General features: G+C 41.8%; 1 protein-coding gene across 8 annotated transcripts; it reads right to left on the bottom strand.

Annotated features, from left to right (window-relative positions):
• Positions 1 to 994: 994 nt before the first annotated feature.
• zc3h11a (zinc finger CCCH-type containing 11A) lies at positions 995 to 15,253 on the bottom strand. 8 transcript variants are annotated; one of them, XM_034144690.1, is made up of 18 exons: positions 15,152 to 15,253; positions 14,751 to 14,834; positions 13,564 to 13,627; positions 12,819 to 12,924; positions 12,603 to 12,722; positions 10,989 to 11,112; positions 10,053 to 10,235; positions 9,882 to 9,947; positions 8,760 to 8,930; positions 8,161 to 8,238; positions 7,964 to 8,062; positions 7,787 to 7,846; positions 7,155 to 7,670; positions 6,920 to 6,990; positions 6,272 to 6,827; positions 4,925 to 5,097; positions 3,930 to 4,111; positions 995 to 2,284 (listed from the first exon to the last, which is right to left on the bottom strand). In XM_034144690.1, the coding sequence occupies exons 4-18, from the start codon at positions 12,870 to 12,872 to the stop codon at positions 2,071 to 2,073; spliced, it is 2,667 nt and encodes an 888-aa protein (XP_034000581.1). In that variant the 5' UTR covers positions 12,873 to 12,924; positions 13,564 to 13,627; positions 14,751 to 14,834; positions 15,152 to 15,253; the 3' UTR covers positions 995 to 2,070. The 8 variants fall into 8 exon arrangements, with proteins under 8 accessions (XP_034000581.1, XP_034000563.1, XP_034000556.1 ...); XM_034144672.1 differs by having other exon boundaries at positions 13,564 to 14,157; XM_034144665.1 differs by having other exon boundaries at positions 13,564 to 14,834.
• Positions 15,254 to 15,677: the final 424 nt, after the last annotated feature.

Genomic DNA, 15,677 nt, shown 5'->3' on the forward strand with positions numbered 1-15,677 from the left:
ACAGTGGGAGGGCCAGTTTCAGGGATGTGTGAGAGGAGATGATCTAATTCCTCCAAGAAGTCCCCCAAGGCGCCTGGTGGACGGTAGAGAACAACAATGGTTAATTGTATAGGATGGGTTACAGTAACAGCATGGAATTCAAAGGTGGAAGGAGTAAAGTTAGGTAGTTTGAAGAGGGAAAAGCTCCATTTGGGAGAGAGCAGGAGACCAGTGCCACCTCCTCTGCCAGTGGGTCTGGGTGTATGGGTGAAGGAATATGCTGTGGAGAGAGCTGCTGGGGTGGCTGTGTTGGATGGAGTAATCCAGGTCTCAGTGAGAGCAAGGAAATCCAGAGACTGCAGGGAGGACCTAGACCTATTGAACCCTTCTTCAGCAACTCTAAATGAATGCAAGATGTCTTTTAAGTGTTGAGTTGTTTCAACCAATTTATGGCATTAAGAAACAGTTTTCCATATCAGTTAGATTTATTGACAGTATTGTTGGAAAAATAATTAACATTCTGATTTGTTTGAATGTTAGAGGTTAGAAAACTAAGATATGTTTACTGCTTTTATTTCAGTATATTACAATGCACTTACAATAATTGTTCAGGAGCTGATTTTCATTCTACATTAAGTTTGAAATAAGCCATATCTCCATTTACCTTAAGGTTTTTGTTAACACCCTTTGTGAACCTGGCAAACATGAGACTCTGGTGTGGAGTGTAGGTGGACCGAGAAGAGAAACACATCCATTAAAACATCGGATTAGCAGTCATCAGTACATTAGTACAATATTTTTAACACCATTACTTATATTGTGGTTTGTAATCTCAAATGTATACCTTAACCTCTGGGTTTTTTGTTTGGAATTAAATAGACCTACAATAAATGTGGTGTTAAAACACAGATTGAATTAAAAAAGTAATTAGTTAAACATTCCATTACACTTGATGTTGATTCCCAAAACCTGGCACTAAGTATTGAAGGCCTCTTTGAAAATAATTGGTCCAGCACGTCATTAAAAGCACTTTTTATTTACACAGTAATATGTAGAAGTGATTTAACAGTAAGCTCGTGGGAAAGGGTCATGACAGAACAAACGCGTATTAAGACTAAAAAACAAGTTGAACTTTTCTCACATCACATTAATAAGCCAATGCAAACACAAAAGAGAAAAGAAAACTAAAGACAACATTGTTGAACTCAAATACACTGTTTGTCAATCATATTGGGAACATACAAACATCAGAATCAGTCCCTGAGGTGTTCTTTAACAAAGCCCAGAGAGCACTTTAATACACACTTTTATCCCAGAATAGATGTTTTAAAGGTATTTCCACTGAATAAAAATACATTTCAGTCAAACATTATAAAAACGCTAAAGAGCATCCACTGGCAGAAGGTGCACTCTATCTATGAAAATCTATGAACACATACACCTGTTCCAGATAGTTATATGACTGATGAACTCAGTATCTTCCTCACAGGCTCTGATCTGAGCTTTGATGACACAGGGTTGTCATTGTTAAATTAAAATGAATACATTTAAATGTCATAATCTGGGAAAACAAAAAAACAAAATTGGGGGAAGGCTACTTTTAGTGCAGCAGTATTCATTATTCACATACCCAGATTGCTCTTCCCTTGGCATACACAGTATACAGATGTGACTTCCCTCTAAAAATAACACATTCATCATTCCTACAATGTAACATCATCCAGGATTGCTGACAAACTGATGTTATTAACAATATCTCCCAGAGCCAACCTTTTTTCAATTTCTCTTTTCAAGAGCTGAAAAGTTTAACAATGATCATGAACTGACATGATAAAGAAAGAGTCAAAGCTCTGCAGAATAACCCTGGTGTAAGCAGATGATCATATTGGCAGGAAATGAAAAAGGAGATTTCAAAGGTAAAAACCAATACGAACCTAAAGCTTAAAACAAGTTGAAGCTTTCAGGGAAAACGTCTTCCCTTTTTTTTTTTTTTTAAATGGTAGATATGGTGATGGTCTTCACTTCTTGAAAACAAGACATGGTTGTGAGCAAGAAGTCGGGGCAGGGGGTTGATTGTGCTTGACTGAGCCCTCAGCTGTCAATCATCTCTGAGAGTTCCTGCAGCAGGTCATCCTCTTCGATGCCAGGGTCCATGTCTCCCTCCAGATGGTCGTCGGTAAACTCGTTTATCAGCTCCTCAAAGTCATCCACGGCGGAGGTGGAGGCAGCAGTGCTGGAGGTGGAGGTGGTGCGGGCTGCGCTCAGTCTCCGTGACTTTGGCTGTGTGGGGGACTTCAGGACTGGGCTGAAGGTACAGAAAGGCCTGTTATTTATGTAATATGCGGGAAAACAATAATCTAACCATTTTCAATGGGATTGTCAGATATAAATGGGCAAAGATACAGTATTTATAACTGAAATACATTACTTAATAGAAATTGACTTATTATTACTTATTGTGTTATTTGGAAAAGTTGTCAAAAACGTTTGACATTTTGTTGCCTTATGAGAGCATTAAACACTGATGTATTTGTTAAATAAAATGCTATGTAATGTAGCAGACTGGACTGGTTGCTCTTAACCCTTTGGAGTCGACCGTCACGCCGGCGTGATCAGATCACATGACCAACATTGCCGTGTGTTTCCGTCGAAAGTATTGGCTTGAAACTATATGCCAGTCTTTGTTTCATGCAAAAAGACCCAGTAAACACGGAGATACGATGATATAAAGTTAATACAAATATATTTCAAAAGTATAAACAATGGAAGCACATATTTTAATATCTTCGCCGCATTTTATCATTTTACGAAACGGAAAATACTGGAAACTGTAGATCCTGCTCAACAGGATGTATTTACCAGGGAGGGGGTGAGGTAATCAGGTAAACGGAGTGATACGTAACGAGACGAAAAGAGACGAAGAGGGACGGCGGGAACCGAAGAGAGACGGCGGGAAATGGAGAGAGACGAAGATATACGAAGAGAGACGGCGATTGAAGTAAAGTGACAGACAAACATTGAGAATTTAAATATAGTTAGATAGATTTAGAGTTTTGAAGATTCAACTATGATGAAGAGAACTCTGAACGTGAGTCAAGCTATAAGCTTGTTTTTTGACATGGAGGAGGAGGAGCCTGTGATGTTGCCCTCTGTGTCGTAGTTGACAGAAACGGCTTTGAAGCGTGGCACAGATAAAGACAGAAAAAAATGATTTTGTACATAATGTGTATATATATATATATATATATATATATATATATATTTGTATTATATTTATAATAACACTTTTGCCTTATCAGAATTAAATCCAATGTACATTATTTAAGCTTTTAAATGTTTTGTTGTGCCTACTGTGTCACTGTTGACAGAACTTGAGAAATGAGGAAAAAACGCCTATGGATACACCTGTTATTTGTTCATAAAATGTGTATATAGGTTTATGCTACCTCCATCAAACTTTCACATTATCATAGTGACATCCCATGTATATATTTCCAGCTTTCAAATTGTTTCGTTGTGCATGTTTGTGTTACCTATATCAAAAATAATATCATTTTCAAAATCCGTTTTTACGTTTGTTTGAGATTTTGGGTCCAAAATGTTCATATAGTATCTCAAAATGAAAGAAATAACTATCAGGTTATATAGGTGAGGTTGTCCTTAAAAAAAAGATACCAAACATTGACATGCCAAACATTTCTTAATGGGGACAAATCAAAAGTATGCGAAAACGGCCAAATTAGCCCAGGACTCCAAAGGGTTAATCAGAATGTCACACCCCTCACTTTAGGAGAGATAAAATACTTAAATTCACGTGAATACAAGTTGTAAATAAAGTTGTTATCACAGTTACAAATGGTTCCTATAATGTTAATATTATCATATCACTCCTGACGCCTGCCCACAGACATTTGCTTGGTGAAGTCTTACACTACCAGTCTGAGCTTTACCTTTGGGGGACGGTACAGGCGTCTCTGACAGCCTGTGGGGTCTCTTGGCTCTGTGTGAACACTGGGACAGTCTGGAGCTCCTCTGTCAGGGGGCTGCAGCCCGACCCTAAGTCTAGTAGGGTGCTGGGACTGCGGGGGACAGCAGCGCTCAGCTGAGCCTCTGCATTGGACTGAGGGGACTCCTGAAAATGGATCAAAAGTAACCATAGGTCATTACATGCACAAGGTTGTTTTGATTTCCCAACAGACTGACATCACACAGAAACTGTAATTATTTCCCCCTTAAACTTCAATAACAAAGCCGAATAAAAAAAAAAAAGGACCAGATATACCAGAGACGATTATTAAGACCAACACTGTTAATGGGCATAGCAAATCACTTAGAAATGCATTAAGGACATGATGAGAAGAAATGCATAAATAAAATGCAAGTATTAGAAATAACTTATATAAATACGTGAATAAAAAAGATGAATGCGAATAAAAATACAAGAGGAAATATATAGGAATACAAAAGCAAAAATGGAACATGCCAAATCAAATTCTTTAAGATACGTTATGGCCAGGGATGCACATAACTTTCTCAGTGAGGTACTCAGATGAGTACCTGGAGTCAGTGTTTGGTACTCCAACTTCTGGCTCCCCTCGAAGTTATTTGATGAAGCCCTCTGTATCGCGAACGTCAACGGGGGGGGGGGCTAGTGGAGTACTTCGTGACCACAGAGCGTGAACGTTGTGATCAGCTGTTTTAGCGCAGTTCTCCAGTGAAGGGGGGGAGTCTCCCTCCGCAGCCGGTTGGCGTAGTTTTGGCACAATTCCGTTGTACAGACCGACGTTAACAGCAGCCCTGTCTGTGCACACGGAGACCGACTCGTCGGTACGCAAATGCGCTTTGTGACAGTACGCATTTCAAATTGTTGCCCGCGCATGCATACCAGTTATGTGCACCCCTGGTTATGGCTATAGCAACTAGTTACTGGCGCGTGTAAACCTACCTGTCTGTCTCTGCATGCTGTCTCCTGCCGGGGCCCCTCCTGCACTGCGGGGCCGCTGTTCAGGGGTTTAACAGCAGCAACAGCAGAGCGCTGCGTCCCTCTTCTCTTCTGGCCTGGTTTCAGCTGCACTGCAGGCTTCATGACAGACGGCTTCACATTCAGCTTTGGCCTCACTGAAAGGGAGACAAAAGTTCCAGTCACAGTGTTTTGTAGCCCTTTCCACCTGTGCAGAGGATCTGCCACACACATGTTCTTGTCTACAAACCCTGTTTGAGGTCCAGCTATTCCATGACCAAACCACCAGGTTCCTTAAAATCCCATACCACAATTAAGCCGTCATGTCTAACCCCGGGATTCCACCGGGTCCGTCTGCGCCGCGGTTTTGTTCCGACCTCCTACAGCGGCAAACCCCACCGGGCGCGTTTCAGGAGTGGAGCGTCTTGCGTGCCGGCTCGCAGTTTTTGTTGATTTGGGCATATTTCTTGGACAGGCTACTTTGTACAGACAAAGTTAATAATAATTGTAATAGTCCAGTTATAAACGACATGAATCAAAGATGTGTTGCTGTATTTTAGTGGCAAAAAAATGCATTCATCATCATAATTATTCTATATATATAATTGACACAGTGCCTGTAAACCGGAGGAGAACGCTGGCATTTCTCCTCCTACTTGAAAGACTACGGAGGGATAGGGTCTGCAAAATTAGTCTACTTTGGGGATTGACTGGATGCTCTGACCGGTCCACTTCCTGCCCGGCGCTATTGCAGCCGCCTATTTTTAGCGGAGCCCAGCGCCGAGACGCTTCTGGGACGCAACGCAGCGCATCTGGTGGAAACACACACATTGACTAGAGTGGCCGCGATTGAGGTGAACGCCGCAGCGCAGCCGTAACGTGGTGCAGACGGACCCGGTAGAATACAGGGGTTAGGTGGGTTCCTGTTGTGGCAAAGTTGATCTTCATATGAAGTAAAGTATAAATGTATTATTTTATTGTCATCCGTTTGGTATTTTCAAAGGCCTCAGAATCTTTCACACTTAGTGTGCCGTACGTGAGTTGACTGGTTGTCTGTGTGAGTTAAGCCAAGATGAAGATTTGGTAGTTATTCCTTACTGCAATTTGTCTGAACCAATGGTTACAAATAGTAACGATGGGATCATACAACTGAATAAGCTTAAATAAATCAGATATTACTTCAAGCTTTGATATGACTGAATCCAAGCTGTACCGAGACCTTCTCTGTGTGAAGTGTTATTATAATATTTAAGGAAGGATCACTGAAGCTCTAGGCTCAAGCAGAAACATGGCTGCAAAAGAAAGTATATGTTACAGTTAAAGATAAAATACCTTTAGTGTTTGCAGTGTGTTCTGGGGATTTCTGATAATTGTTCAGTGTTATATCAGAAGTAGCACCCTGTGGAGCGGCTCTGGCCTGCCTGGCTAGCGAAAGTGAAGTGGGACTCCTTGTGTTTTTGTCTGGGACCTCCCTGGAGCTGCCGGGGCTCTGCGATTCACACTTGGTCTCAGCTTGCAGTGGAGAAGAGCTCTTAGTCACAGGGCTTGATGATGCAGTTGTAACGGCAGTTGTAACGGCAGCAGGTCTTATACGAGGAGGCGAGCTGTTCAGAGGGGAACCAGCCTTGGATTTGAGAGGGATCGGTTTACTAACAGGGAGCTTTTGGGTTGAAGGGGTAGAGTCAGGGGATGAAGAGCCTTGGTACGTGACAGTGACTTTAGCAGGAACTTTCCTTTTCAAGGTTCCTTCAGTGGTTTGTTTCTGAGAAGGCTCTGCTTCAGCCAAGCCTTGGGCTTGCTCCTCCATTTCCTGCTTGCGAAGGCGCTTCTCCCGCATGATCTCCTCAAAGGTCTTGACCTTGAGATTGTTACTGGTGGCATCACTGGCCTAGAGACAAACAGGAAATAACCGTCAGGTGGAGTTGTCACAGAATAACAAGCAACCATAGCCAATACTGCAGAATCTGCTACACACTGTACCTCAGGAGCAGCAGGGGGAGTTTTCACTGTCTTCTTGGTCACTTCATCACTCTTCTCTGTTGTTCCGTTGCCTGCCGAGTTCAACATAATGTACATTTTAGAAATACAAAAATGTGTAAAACGAGCGATAGCAAATGCGTTAATCAGTTTACAGCAGTAGGTATGATCAACAGTTCTGCAAACATTCCTTCTGCCAATAAACGGGGATAAACGATAAATGTGTGTGCTTTCTCACTTTGCCGAGCCGGTTTCTTGATGCACGAGGCTAGGCGAGGCTTTTTAGCATCAGTCTCTTCAGAATCAGAGCTCTTCTTGTTCTCAGCCTCCAGGGACTGCTGAGCTGGACTCCTGCCTGCCTTTTCCATGCGGATCTCCTCCAGAGTCTTCACTCTAAGCTCCCCCAGGTTTGCTGCCTCAGGACTAGCAGCCACAGTGTCAGACGGTCCCTGGCTCTTGCCTGCAGCTTTCTCTACACTGAGCCTGGCCTTCTTGAGGGTGGGGCTTTGATCCTGCTCCTCCTGCCTTTTCTTCTTTGCATGCAGGATCTCAGAGAAGGTTTTGATGTGGCTAATGGGATCCTTTTTGATGGTGCTAGCTCGCTTAGCACTCTTGGTCGGTTTGGGTATGTCGGTTTCAGGATCGGCTTTACGGCTCTGGGACGGAGATTTTCCTGCCTTCTCCTGTCTGATTTCCTCCAGAGTTTTGATGCGGATCTGCTCAGAAGCTTTCCTTGACTCCACGTTGGTCTCCGCTGTAGGGACGGTTAGAGGACAATGAAAACTATGTATTCATCAATATTCATAATTAATTCCTTTCCAAACTAAATTATAAACAGTTGTAGCTTTATATATTTGTCCGACTTCTTACCTGGTTTGGTGGGTGAAACAGACCCGGGCAATCCAAGTCTGTCCTTAATTGGCTTCAAAGCTGTACAAGCAGAAGAAATTAAATGTTTTAATAGATACATTTTTCATTCTGTTTGTACAAACACATCAGTCACATTAGTGCTCTGCCCACCTTAATAGATCTGACCTGAACACTAACCTTTTTGAGGGGGCATTAATGGCTCTTCCTCATCCACAATTCTTCCCAGACGCCCAGCCAGACCTCTTCTTAGTGGAACACCATCTCCATTGTTCATATCTACAGCAAGAACAAGTCATGAGCTGCTAATCTTTGAAAACTACTATTATGAGCATCGGCACTTAATCTGTTGAGGTGTGTAACAAGAGGGCATCTACCGCTGTGGGGCATCTTCTTCCCAAGCCTTTCAGCCACACTACCTCTGGGTCTCCCAGTTTCTTGAAAGAGAAGTGGGCCTAAAAGAGAGGGACCATGTGCTGGTTTAGAATAAAGTGATATTGACTTTACTTCGAGTTAGAACTCGAAAGTAACCGTTATTATTCTGTGAGTTCATTTGAAACATTATTAATAGTAAACCAATGTTACAGAGCCAAGTACGATTTTGCTTATAGCAACCATGAGCAATATATTTGGAGTGTATAAGGTCAAAAACAATCCTGTGCCTATTATGTCTAATTTATCACTCAATATCAATATTACAGTTGTTTTGTTTTGTCCAACAAATACAATAATACTAAACATTCAAACTAGCCTCAAAGTTTTCTGGATCGTTTTATTTTCAGCACAACCCCTGGCACTGATTTTTCTTAAAAACTGATCATACATAAAAAGGTTTATGCCATTAGTGTTTTTCTGATCAAATTCATAATAATTTAGGGACATATATCTTCAGAGACAAATATAAAATGCGTAAATCTGGAAGCAGGAATGATGCAGAGTTGGATATCCTAACACCTGAAATTCTGACAATGTTTACCATCTCCAGTCTCAAAGAGGGCTGGTCGGAAGAATGACTGGATGTTTTCTTTCTCTCCGTTGGATGAAGTATCAGCACTCTGGATGGGGTAACCAGTTCTCTTCATGCTGGCCTTCAGGGCCTTCCTAAGCCGAATCTCCTCCAAGGTGCTCACTCCAAAGTTCAGTGAGTCTAGTGTGAAGACAACATTACACCGTCAAATCATAATCATTCCTTAAAGGTCCCATGTCATGGCCATTTCTACTGATCATAATTCCATTGTTGAGGTCTACTAGAATAGATTTACATTGTTCAATGTTCCAAACTCACATTGGTTTCTCATACAGCATCTCTATAGTATGTGTATTCACTCTCTGTCCTAAACGGCTTGTTGGAGCTCCTGCCCCCCCCTCCCTATGAGCCCACTGTGCTCCGATGTGTGTTTATGTGTTACAATGGCGTTTGTTAGCAACCAGAAAAGGATGCCAGTAATGACAAACAGATGAGAATGCTGCGTGGGGTCTGGGTGACGTGTTGGCGGGACGTTGCGGGGCTCGCTGCTCCGCTCGAGGAGCGGACAGTGTGAGCTGGCTTACTGGTGTCGTTTCCTGGTTGCTGCATGGGGTCTGCGAGACAGCGAGACAGCGAGACACCGAGGAACTCAGCCTGAGCACACACACGTGAGTGTGTGGCGAACTGTGAGTGGAGAGCAACGGAGCCGAGGCTGAGAAAAGATAAGGTGTGTGCCGGCGAAACTCCACAGAGTAGCGCGGCTGAGAAAAGATAAGGCTGAGTGTGTGTGTGTGTGTGTGAGGAGCTCCACGGATTGGTCCATTTGGACCTGGGTATCGTTACGTCACTTTACTCAGGAAGAAAACAATGGAAAAAGAGAAATCTCCAACGAGGCGTTCTGGAGCAGCATAGACAGGTATTTTCTGTGTTAGAGTTTTACTCGCTACAGGGTGTACTTTGAGGGTTTGTGACTCTGCAGACCGTTTACATGAATAAAAAGCTACATAACACACAAGGGGACGGGTAATAACCGGAAAAGCATGACATGGGACCTTTAAATTCCACACAGATTATGGTGTAGCACAGCTTTGTTAACTAATAATGATTCCAAATGTGGTGTGTCAGTCTCACCTGACTTGGATAGTTTTCTAGGAGAGAGGCCAACCTTTCCATCTTCTCCCTCCTCTGAGTACTGGTCTGGAAAAGTAAAGACATGTGATTGATAACGACTGATATATCCTCTCCCAGAAGGAGGAAAAGAAAAGGGACGAAAAAGCAATTTTTAGATAAAATCAAGCTCACCATCTTCATCCTCGTCATCATCTGCTGGATTAATTACCACTGGTGGGTGTGTGGGGCTTGGTACTGGCTCCTGAGTTTCTGTCTTGATCACGCCTCTGAGCTGGGGATTGGCTGCAGTGGGGAGGGGGGCAATTGGCGGAGGAGCTGGTTCCTCATGTGGCTGTTCTTCGGCTTTGCTTAGACCTGAGAGAATCAGTTATTATTCATTTTTTCAGTTGAATGTAAAATTGTCTTAAACCACTCAACATTTGTATTCAAATGGTGCGTTCACAGCGGACAAGATGCGAATCCTTACAATCACTCAAACAAGACACGCTGGCAAGCGAGCTTATCTCTATGTAGATACCAACTACAATAATAACATATTTTGTTGTGATTTAATTGAAATACTCAAAATCCCCGGGCGCTGTACAATAGCTGCCCACTGCTCCTAGTACTAGGATGGGTTAAATGCAGAGGTCCAATTTCACTGTGTGCATGTATTTGTGACCATTAAAGAGGGTTTCATCTTCCTATTCTACCTAAAATGATAACGAGATAACTAATACCGTTAGTAAAAAACGGTTTGGCGAGTGTGCTCACAAAAAGGCATGTTGTAAAATGTTGTTTTCTGAATGGAGATCGGATCGATCAGGCTTAGCCAACATAAAGCTGCTCCGTCCACACTCACAACAACGTCATACAGACATCACTAAAGCAGCGACTGTATTCGCCATGCAATAGACATTCAGTGGTATGTACATTTAGAACTTTTCTCCTGTTTCTGAACAGAAATGATGAACTGTGAGGTTTGTGGGCCGTCTCCCAGAGCCAACGGCTGCTGTTTTGGTTTTCTGATTCAACAGCGTCAGTGATGTCTGGCTGATATTCTCAACGCCTCATCGCATCCGGTGTGAACACACCTTTGGTGTGTTTGTTAATGAAAAGTAAACTCACTTTTGTCCGGTGGGACAAACATGCCCTCGATGTAGCGGGGCCTTTCATGGAAGAAGGCACAGTGTGGCTTCTGGCAGCCGGCTGACTGGCTCTCCCAATAACAAGGTATCTCCTTCCGGTTTTTCTGTTTCAATTAAAAAGGTTAGCAACATGTTGATTAAATCACATCTCAATCAGACGCATGTCCATAATGTTGCCATTATTATATTTGCATTATATAATTGTGTGTTTGTACTTCCTTTGTAGAGCGGCAGTACTACAGCTAGCAAGCTTATCCAAAGTAATTATTTTTAAGCTTCGATCTAGAGCCACCTATTTAGCAATAGTAAACGTTAGCTAGCTATTTTGTTCCTTAAAGCAAAATATGGTATAGTGATTAAACAGAGAAGATTAAAAGTGTGTGGCCTTTGACTTTGGCCTGCAAAGGTGTGGTTATTACTCTGATGTGTAGGAGGAAGAGCCATATTACATAAGCCTCATCTTCAAGGCACACCTTCAGATGTAATGCAGGTTTTAGAAATGTACAGTGAAGAAAGGAGCTTCACCTGGTTTTACTGCACTCAAAATCACATGAAGCTTACCAACAAAATGCTAACATTTGTTTATTTTTTATTAAAATGATGATTAATGCAGGTTAATAGTAATGCAGATATTTAATGGACCTTGTTTATTGTAATACTGCACACTGACAAGCGTGTTGTGTGATGACTTCACAGTTCACTTAGTGTTCAGGTAAACTCAGGTTTACAGGGAGACTATTGGCGCATTTCTACTACAGCGCGGAGCGCGGTTTAAGCGTGCCGTGCCCGGCCCGTTTTTGGTTGCGTTTCCACTAGGCGTAGATCCGGCTAGCAGGTACTTTTTCAGTTTTTCTGGCTCTCCAAAATCGAGGTTCTTTCCGGGCCAACAACCGGGCTGAGTATGCTAAGCTAGTGAGAGAATCGCTGGCAACTACAACAAAATGAACATATTTTACCGTGATTTAATTGTAATACACGTTTCAAAATGATGCCGAAGTAACAACATACTGATACCGGTTAGTAAAAACCATGAATTAATGCTTTGACAAGACTGCAGACAGACGGCAGGCAAAAAACCTTTTAAAATGCGTATTTTCTGAATGGAGATCGGCTAAGCTAACGTTGTATATGCTCCGACCGTCCACACTCACAACAACGGCCTACAGACATAAATAAACCAGCGACTGTATTCACCATGACACAGACAGTCTGTGGTTTGTACTTGTTTAACTTTTGTATAGTTTCTGAACAGATATGAGGAGCTGTGAGCTCTGAGGGCTAACAGCTGATGTTGGTTTTGTGTTTCGCATTGAAGATGACGTCACGGCTCCGCCTACACTGCGTTACTATAGATACTACCCCAGTTCCTAAACTGTAATGGAAACGCAGCATAAAGTGAGCCTGGCCTAACAAGGCCTAACGAGGCCTAGCCATACCGTACTAAGCCGAGCGAGGCCCTGCAGTGGAAAAGCGCCATCATTCTAACCTTTTTTGAAGGCCAGTCAAAGGCCAATGAGCCTAGAGAGGGCAAACCTTGAAGGAGACATTACTGAGCTTTCTGAATTATAAAACAATATTTTTAAATGTTTCTTACTGTGATCTCCATGTGGCGAAACTTGCAGACGGTACGGAAACAGCGTCCCTCCTGCCAGAGGTTGCAGACGATCTCACTGCCCATAGCTGCCTCACAGTGTCTGAATGGGCAGCTGTCTCCCTGGATGATACATGAAACACAGTAAGACCCTACTCTTTTTTTCTTGTTACCAGGCTATGTGTGAAAATGTGAGCTTTGTGCACAAACGTTGCTCACTTTAGTGCAGGTGGAATAGTAAAAGAAGTAGCAGTCATCTCCATGGTTGGTCATAGTAATGCGGGGATGCCTCGGGTGGTGGAGGTGATAAACCCAGCAGCTGATTCTATTCAGGGCCAACAAGACGAAGCACAGAAACCAATCAAAAACAGAGATCCTATCCTACTACATTATATCCATTTACTAAACGTTTTATATCGAGTCTATACATGGCAGATTTCTTCATATTACAAAATTAAATAAATCTAGTAAGCATACCAACTACCAGTTCCTGATTGGACCTTAGTCAAATATCCTAACCGCACAAGCATTTCAGGTTTAACACAACCAAATGGGTTTTCTTGTGGTTATCTGATAGAAAAGTGTGACCGATTGTAGTGTTTTCAATGCAATGTCCTGCGTTATTACATGATGTGAAAAATGGAGGCTCGGGAGTGCAGAAGGTAAGCAATGTCTTTTTAAAGGAGCAGAGTACTTTCCTTGAATTATATTACAAATAATGATTTATAATAACACATAGCATAAAATTGGTAAACTATTAACAAATATGCTTTCTTCTCTGACAACTACTAGACTGCATATGTGGTGAAGTAAACATTATGGTAATATAATTTAAATCAAAATACATTTATCAGATGACTTTAGGTGGAGTGAGACATTTGAATTAAGCTCACCAGTAACACATGTTTCTTATATTCCTATTCCATCTGTACTTACAAGCCAATTGTGATGTTGCTATAATTACCTGAGGTGGCTGAGAAGTTGTATCCCTCACTGCTGGTGGGGTGTCTCCTTGGTGGTATGGAGTCCTGAAGGAACACTTGATCCGTGAGATAATAGGAAAAGAGGGGTGGCTCGTCCAGAGACACTTGTCTTCCTACGACATCCCTTTTCTGAGACTCTGAGAAATCTTTATCCCGCAAGACTGCTAAGCATAACTGAAGGTGGATGCAATAGAGTCCTTTGGGAACTTTTTTTTATTTTTTTTTTATTAATTGGTGCAATTAATAAAATAAAGAAATAGGGGGGCATAAACTGACAGAAAATAAAAAAATTGATCTCCAAAAATGCTTAGCAAAAAGGGTGTGGATGGCAGGTGGAAAAACAATCCTCAGCTTCTTCTTGGAGTTGGTGACATTTGGGTGATGGTAATAGAAGAAAAATTGACAGGATATTCAAGCCGTTAAGAGATTTTCAACCAATGCTGAAGAGAAAAAAAAAATCTTCTGCCAATGAATTCTCATGGGGGGGAATGCTATCCATATCCAGGGATTCCCGCAAAGAGCCAAGAGGATGGATTTAAACCTAAAAAATGAATCAAAAACACTCCCCCAGGGAACTGAAACAAAGTGTTATTAAGAGACAGATAGTTCTTCACAAATACAAAGGTGACAGTTGGACATTTCTGCAAAGAGTGAGACACAATACAATCAATAATGACTGCAGATGAGTTTAGTTTTAACAAGAGTCCAGGTCAGTGGACAGACTCTATTTGACTAGATTATTAACCCATGTTTATATATTTCAAGTATCGAATTCAGAATAAAGAACAACTGAATCTGCCCTTTTCGAGAGTCCAGGCCTGGATTGTTTATTTTCACCAGACATGTAGGCCTCAGTTCGACACTGATAAACCTGAACAACAACTCTGGCTTCCATCTTAAGGAAGAAAAAAACTGTAGCGAAGCTAAATAGTACTTATACGCGATATGACGCGATAAACAAATAATGATTTACAAAGTTACTGACTCAAAATATTAGTAAACCAAATAACGAAATTTCTCCTGTAGCCCCAAATGAAAAGGTTGTGAGTTTAACGTTACAAGTAAAGATATCTGAGACCACTAACGTGACCAAGAACAGAGAGTTTAAAGTATTTAAAGTGAAAGCTTTAAAAAAACAAAACAGTCAAGACAACAATCAGATACTTACTGTTTATAAATTTAAAAAGTAGCTCAGAGTTAGCTGGAGCGAACTACCAACGATTCCCAGCAGAGAAGGAAAGCAATAACGTTACTGTATGAAGAGCAACAAAGACTAATGTTAGATAAAATAGTGGAGAACATATGACAATGGATTTTATGTCTGCTGTTTAACCCACCCGCCTTAACACCTCTTATATTGTGTTTGTGTTTTTATTTCAATTATATTTTTAGCTTATGCTACATAGCAGAGGCCTACCAAAACCACCAATATCTCGCGACCTTATCGTTAGTGGTGTGTTAGCCTTCGCTAGCTAGTCGTTGTCGGCTTTTTTGTGCCGTAGTATTAACTTTTATAGTACAACACTGAAGTTTAATGAATAACGAAAGAAAGTATGTGGTGTCAATTACCAGTTTCAGGTTTAAAAATATATTTAAAAAAAAGTTGTGTAATGTAGGAAGACCCGTCCCGGTTCGATGCCTAACGACGCCGCACTTTAGACCACAGTAAAATGGCGGCAGCAGGGAACGCAAGAGGGAGGGCCATAGACCATAGAGGGGAGGGCATAGGAACACAGCATGGGAAGGGTGGTCCAAACTTCTTCCTTCTTATTTTGGATTCGGTAGACTAGACGCTGCAATGGCTTAGTGTTGCCCTCTAACGTTACAGTTCGTTAAATTGTAATTCTGACAGTTATTTATAAAAGAGTAAAAAAAGTGGCCACTATTTGCTTCCAGGTCTCACAGCATGCACTGCACTGCAGTACAGCTGTCTGTCTTTCAACACTCCCTTTTTGTATGGCTGGTGTGATGTGTCTATATGCTTAGTTTAATGGCATGTGGACCATATACAGTCTATGATGTGGACACACGGCACATTCTTAAATGTAAGAATTATACAACAATGAAAGGCCACCGAACACACAAACTATTCAGC

The sequence above is a fragment of the Trematomus bernacchii genome, unplaced genomic scaffold (assembly GCF_902827165.1).
Source record: "Trematomus bernacchii unplaced genomic scaffold, fTreBer1.1, whole genome shotgun sequence".
NCBI lineage: Eukaryota > Metazoa > Chordata > Actinopteri > Perciformes > Nototheniidae > Trematomus > Trematomus bernacchii.

What these genes read in the sequence shown, in the direction of transcription:
- zc3h11a (XM_034144690.1), bottom strand. Translation starts at nt 12,872, where the DNA reads ATGACCAACCATGGAGATGACTGCTACTTCTTTTACTATTCCACCTGC. An exon ending in CTCCCCCTGCTGCTCCTGAG is followed by an intron (nt 6,828 to 6,919) that starts GTACAGTGTGTA and finishes GTTTGTCTCTAG; the next exon opens with GCCAGTGATGCCACCAGTAA. An exon ending in GCCTGTACCGTCCCCCAAAG is followed by an intron (nt 2,285 to 3,929) that starts GTAAAGCTCAGA and finishes CTGTACCTTCAG; the next exon opens with CCCAGTCCTGAAGTCCCCCA.